Source organism: Magnolia sinica, chromosome 3, assembly GCF_029962835.1.
Source record: "Magnolia sinica isolate HGM2019 chromosome 3, MsV1, whole genome shotgun sequence".
Taxonomy (NCBI): domain Eukaryota; kingdom Viridiplantae; phylum Streptophyta; class Magnoliopsida; order Magnoliales; family Magnoliaceae; genus Magnolia; species Magnolia sinica.
The window spans coordinates 19527893-19534175 of NC_080575.1; the positions used below are offsets into that span (position 1 = coordinate 19527893).

General features: G+C 38.1%; 1 protein-coding gene across 1 annotated transcript; it reads right to left on the reverse strand.

The window, feature by feature from the left end:
- Window positions 1-983: 983 nt before the first annotated feature.
- LOC131239646 (pyrophosphate--fructose 6-phosphate 1-phosphotransferase subunit alpha-like) lies at window positions 984-5834 on the reverse strand. Its single transcript, XM_058237445.1, has 6 exons — window positions 5700-5834; window positions 5518-5622; window positions 5318-5434; window positions 4826-4929; window positions 2981-3146; window positions 984-1362 (listed from the first exon to the last, which is right to left on the reverse strand). The coding sequence occupies exons 1-6, from the start codon at window positions 5784-5786 to the stop codon at window positions 1117-1119; spliced, it is 825 nt and encodes a 274-aa protein (XP_058093428.1). The 5' UTR covers window positions 5787-5834; the 3' UTR covers window positions 984-1116.
- Between the last annotated feature and the right edge of the window lie 449 nt (window positions 5835-6283).

Consider the following 6283-nt stretch of genomic DNA (forward strand, 5'->3'; position numbering starts at 1 on the left):
TCTATATATCGTTTGAATTCCTAGCATGGAAACATGTTAGTGCATTTTCAATTTGATTTTTTATTGGTTATTGTGGATTAGTAGTTTTTCAAATCTTTTTGCTGCTATATCATTTCTTGTTAGGGTGATCCATTTTAATTCCATGGCAGTCCATATCTAGTGGAAAGTCATTTGTAGAAATTTTGTTTGGTGATATCAAAGAGCTTTCTTCCGGTTCAAAGGATCTGATTCTTAGAGGGTCTTCATTGCACAAAGTATGCGACTAATAAAAAAAATCCATGTAAAGAGGGTGAAAGTAGTGAGGGAAAGGTTAAGGCAAAGAGGATTGATTCCATGTTTTTTTTTAAAAATTAACATAGGAATACAGATATAGCTACGGTTATAATCCATAGCCATAGATTGGCGGTGGAATCGCGGGATTTACGATTGATCCCCGAATGGGACAGCGAGTTGGGGCGGAATCGCGGGATTCGCGATTGATCGCCGAATTACTGTTATCTATGGCTACGGATTATAACCGTAGCTATAGTCGTATCCCTGTTTTGACATGTAAAATTTTATTCTACCTACATTTTTCTCTAACACATATTTTATATAAATATGTGTATATATATAAGCATATAAAAAAAATTTCTCTTTTTTTATTTCTCATTTCTTTCTTTATTCATATAACAAGAATACCTTCTAAACCAAAATTAGTTACTTGACATATCATATATGATTTTAGGGCTGAAGTGAAGCAAATTGACCGTGAAATGCATGGAAATGACCATGAATCAACACGGACTCACTGGAATGACCGTGAAATGCGTGGAAATGACCATGAAGTGAAGTGAATTGACCGTGAAATGCATGGAAATGACCATGAAGTGCATGGAAATCGTATGTGCTGGATTCAGTCTCGATACATTTCAGTAGGTGCATTTGTCCACCCAGATAGTTCAAAATTTTCTTCTACAGGAGGATAGAACGCCTGTATCGCATTCCCAAAAAACAGTACATTAACAAAACTCACGATTATTGTACTATCATATTCAAGTTTCAGGCCTAAAGCAGGCTACAAAATGCTTGGCGCGGCAGGCAGGAGATAGTGTTAAAATCAATGCAAAAAGCATCCTAATTTCCTAATGATATCACAGAGAATAAAAATATGAAGAAAACAAATATGAAAGGGTTCAGGGCCTTGTGCTTGCTGCTCTTGCTTGGACTCCTAAGGAGATGGCAAGTTTCATTTAACTTAGAAGTGAGTCTGACACTGGAAGGTGAAGTCATTACAATAAGAATGTCTGTAACAGAAGCCATGGCACTAAGGGCCGCTTTCAGTACATCTTGTGAACAACCTGGTTTCACAATGCACTTCACCTGAAAAGAAAAATGCGCATTGAAGATGGGAAAAGAAAACAGAATGCAATAAAATCAAGAAAATACTGGACATGCGTGTCTTTCATTTTAAATATAGGCCACCGGGTATTGAACAGATTCCTACCAGTTCTCATCCCAACCCATAAAAGAATGGCTTAAATGGGTATTGGGCAGATTGTTGCGTGTGGGGAGAGAGTTGTAAAGAAGAAAAAGGGCTGCCTTAAATGACTTCGCCAGTAATTTATTGCACCCATGAACAGTGACAAATATAGCAGATTTTGAAAAACTCATGATAATATCACAAAAAATACACTAAATACTACTATTGCAAGATTTTCAAAATACCAGAAAATTTTAATATATTGCATTTTTTTGTCGTGATGTTAGCTTGCAAATTGCAAAATAGTATAAACCTCAAGGAATTTGCCATGTGTGTGTGGAAAAGGTACTATGAGGTTGAGCTCTGTGGTCCCCGACGTGATGTGTGATAGACACCCACCCCACTAATCAGATGCCTCCTTCCATGGTGGGCCACGGGCCTAGAAATCAGAGCAATCCATGACTTAGGTGGGCCACACCATAGACAACAATTGAGAGTGGATATCCACCCATTGAAATCTTCATGATCATTTACATGGCCCACTGAGATGTGATTTAGAAATCCAACCCATCCATCATGTGTCCCACTTGGATGAGGGGTCACACCAAGTTTCAGCTGTATCCAAAACTCAGCTGGTCCCAACAAGTGCTTTTAGATGTTTTAGGCACGATTTCACTGTTTCAGATGGTGTCCCACTTGAGTTCTGGATATCGCTGATTTTTGGGATATCCTGTAACCAAGAGACACCAAATGCACGGTGTGGATGTTCGATACACATCATGGTGGAGCCCACATAGCTTGACCTCATAGGAAGTTACATTTCACACACACACGTGCAGACAGATATATATATATATATATATATATCATTTTCGGGAGATTTTCCCAATAATATCCCAAAAAAAAAACCTCACATTTTTTTTAAATCTCCCCAGAAAATTTCAGGCTGAGAAATTGCCAAGAACAAGATTTTTATCACTATGCACACAAACACAGGGTGAGGGAGTGTCCTCGTCAATGAGAAATGGAAATAATATAAATTAATCTACCAACAATTTATTTAGGCCTGGCAATGGGGTGGTCCTCGGGCATGGATTCTGAACTGGCAGAGATGGGTTTTATTCGACTGGGCCTACTCAAAATATTGATTTTGCCTGGCCCAATGCCAGCCTTATATTTATTGCAACCATCAGCTGCGAATGTGCGCATATGCACATACAGAGTAAACACACATGCGCACGTGCACACGCAGATCAAAATATCCTTATACATGATGGTATCTGCTTCAACCATAAGTACACACCACACACATACACACACGGATCAAAATATCCTTATACTATTATACATGATGGTACTGGCTTCAACCATGAGTATCAGTGTGGCCGGCCAATGAAACCATCGGGTATCAGCCATTTTCATATAGATTATAATGAATATGGATGCAGCACTCAGAAGGGCTATGAGATGAAAAAATGAAAAGTTATAAAACAAAAGCAACACAGTTGGGAAGGGAACCTTGTCAAGGTACTCCTGGAGCTTCTTGATCCGTCCCATGTAGTCCTGATCTTCAACACACAGGGTCAGGGGCTTAGCATCTGAGCCTGGGCCATCAAACTGAAGAGGCCCTGGGTTTCGGTAGAAGTCATCCATCAAAAAGTTTGCGGCGTTTTGTCTCAGCATCCTGTACCAAAACCCCAATCAGCTCAAGGCAGCAAGGATTATGTACAATAGCTAAGATCTGCACATCTTTCTATTGGTCAGAAAGGAATGAAGACTAATCGAGCAAAAACAATGTGTTTTACTATTAGAATATCATTAAGAAGACAACATGTTGCTTTGCTGCAGATAACATTTGAGGAAAGAGCTCTTAAGCTACAGTATCTTTTATGATCATTCATTTCCCTTAGGCATCAATACTCATGGACTGCAGTTAGGACTTAAGAGTCCTACCTTGACTAATGAGAAGCCTTTCTGACATCACAGTGGTCTGACATCCAATTAGTGTGATTTTCAGCTTTAGTCCATTCAGAATGGAGGTCATGATTTGGACTGGTCTAAATTGGCTTACACGTATGCCACATATATCGATGGGTAAATGGTGATGGCATTATGCACACCCATGGTTCTGAATGTCAGTATCAGTTGGTGTATCGGGCCAGCGGAAAAATGATAACGGGGTTGTATCTGCCCGTATTGGTCAGAAATTTTTTTAAGCAAAAAGAGGAAAAATAAAAAATAAAAAAAATAAAAAAAGGAAGAAGAAGGAGAAGAAGAAGAAGAAAAAGAGATATCCAAGAATCTATCTTTTGTGACTGTGTGTGTTTTGACAATGCATTCAATGGTGTATCGGACCATTCTTTGATGAGAATGTTGTATGTCAATTTGATTTGTTGAACGTCAACTAAATGGGCCCTAATTAAACACAAATCAAGCATGATTTGGTGAACTCGGGCCCATTACATTGAAATACAACAAAAAGAAGATGAAAATATAAAAATGAAAGTGAAGGTTTACCCTTCTCTCCGATTTTTCCCATAATGATCCACTTCGCTTCGTTTTGTCGAAACCCACTAAAATAATTTGTTTTGATCCCAAAATAGGTTTGGATCTAGCCTAAAATGAGTTTCTTCCATGGTTTAAATGGGGAAAAAAAAAAAGACGAGTGAAATTTTGAAAAAAAAAACATTCAAAATTAGGCTTTTATTGGTGTATCGGCTTGTATCGGCCCTGTATTAACATTGATACGCCCCATATTGGCCAATACGGGTCACTTTTCTCATATCGGACCAATATGTATCACATTTCATCTAGTGTTGACATGGATATGATACGGCCGATACGATACAGATACTCATATCTATGTGCACACCACAACACATCCTTTTTAGAAATCAAAAAATTAAAAAGAAATAAGATAAAATAGCAAAAGGAAGCCATTTTTCTTTAATTAATTAAATATTGTACAAAGTTTAAATGAGTTCACAGGCTGTTGTACAAAATCATTTCTATTTAGGGCATGTTTGGATAAAAATCCATATGGTAATAGAAAAACTTTTTCCACTGAAAAGACGGTTGGGCTGTTTGGATGCGTGGATTCCACAAAGTAATCATTAAACTTATCCACAATCAGGATTCTCTAGTGCCAAAAACTAGGTGATCGTTGTCTAATAAATCTGAAGATTTCACTTTTCAACAATGTTCAAAGAAACAATCATTGGATAATCATTACTTTTTCCATAGTTTCCCTCTGATTCCTTGTATCCAAAACATGCCCTCAAGTATACAAGAATCCAGATTCTGAGGAAGATTTCAACAAGCAAAACTCCAGTAAGTCAGAGCAATAGAGACTTGGGGACATACTCATATGCTTTGCCTTTCAAGTCAATAGTAGCAGGGTGAACAGCAGGTTTGCCTATCGAGATGGCCTTAGGACCCCGCGACCATCGCTTTACAGTCATCATTGCCTAAGATCCATAGAAAACGCCATGTTATGCTTCTCCATTATGAATGATATCAAGGATAAGAAAATCCACAAATGCTACAGTTAATACTTCAGTAATCAGAACAAGTTCATAAATTAGAGAGAGAGAGAGAGAGAGTTTGTCTTTATGAGAAAACAATACTTGTAAATTAAAAAAGAAATTTTCTTTTTATGAGAAAACACCACGAAGAATTAGAAGGCAGCACTGAAGATCCCTTTTTTCCTGTTGAGGTAAAAGGTAAGCTGATTTCATTTTTGTATGAAACTTCCAATTTCTCCATTTTTGCTGCTGGGAACAATCTCTGACATTTCCTTGTAGAAATCAGAACTAACGAGCATTTTGATCTAATTAAATAGAACAGAGAACATACTGTAATTGGAGCAGCATCACATCGCCACTTGTTCACGAGATTTTTCAGGTTGGTCACAGTTGCCATGTATCCATTCAAACCAGCAGCTAGAATGTGATAGCAGATGTGCCCAAGAACCTGCACAGATTTGATTCTTAATCATGCACAGATCATCAACATAACTGGAAAAGGAAAGAAAGCTGCTGTTGTTTAGAACATACATAGGCATAGTCACAGTCAAACTTCGATGGTAAAGAACCCCGGGCCTGATAGCCAAAGAAGTGGCAGATAGCATTGAATTTCTTTCCTTTGTAAGTACCTTCTTTCTGAACAGATCCACTAATATGTCAGTCTACCAGAATATTAAGGATAAAGATAATGAACCTATAGCATTGAAGTTTACCAATCTCTTGTTCATCTCATTCTCTACCAACTGCGCTAGGAGTTTCTCCGTCTCAATCTGAACAAAAAGTGTAAAGCACAAAATCATGGCACCGTGTAACAAGGACTTGAAATAAGCAAGTTAACCATGTCAATAGACTCAGCATCTATGATTTTCTTTTTCTTTTTTGTTCCCAAATAATTTCATTGTTTTTTCTTGGTTTTCTAGCTTTGCTATCTCTGTTTTAATGTATTACCAATTCTCCATTAATAAGATGGATAGATAAAGCCTGCATCTGTGATGACGTCATCACCTACTACTCAAGTCTCCTCTCAGAAGAGAAGTGGATGCAGCCGAGCCCAGACAACCAAATGTTCGATAGGATCTTGGAGGTGGAAGCTGAGGCCCTTAGCATGCCACGCCCCATTGTCGGACGGCCTGGATAGAATACATACCTCAAGTGGGTCCCACTGGATGACTTGTAATGGAGTAGTCCTATACTTTAGTTTGTTTGTTTAGAAAAAAATGATCGTGAAATGAAACGGAATCACTGGAATTGACCGTGAAATGCATGGAAATGACCGTGAAGTGAAGGGAAATGACCG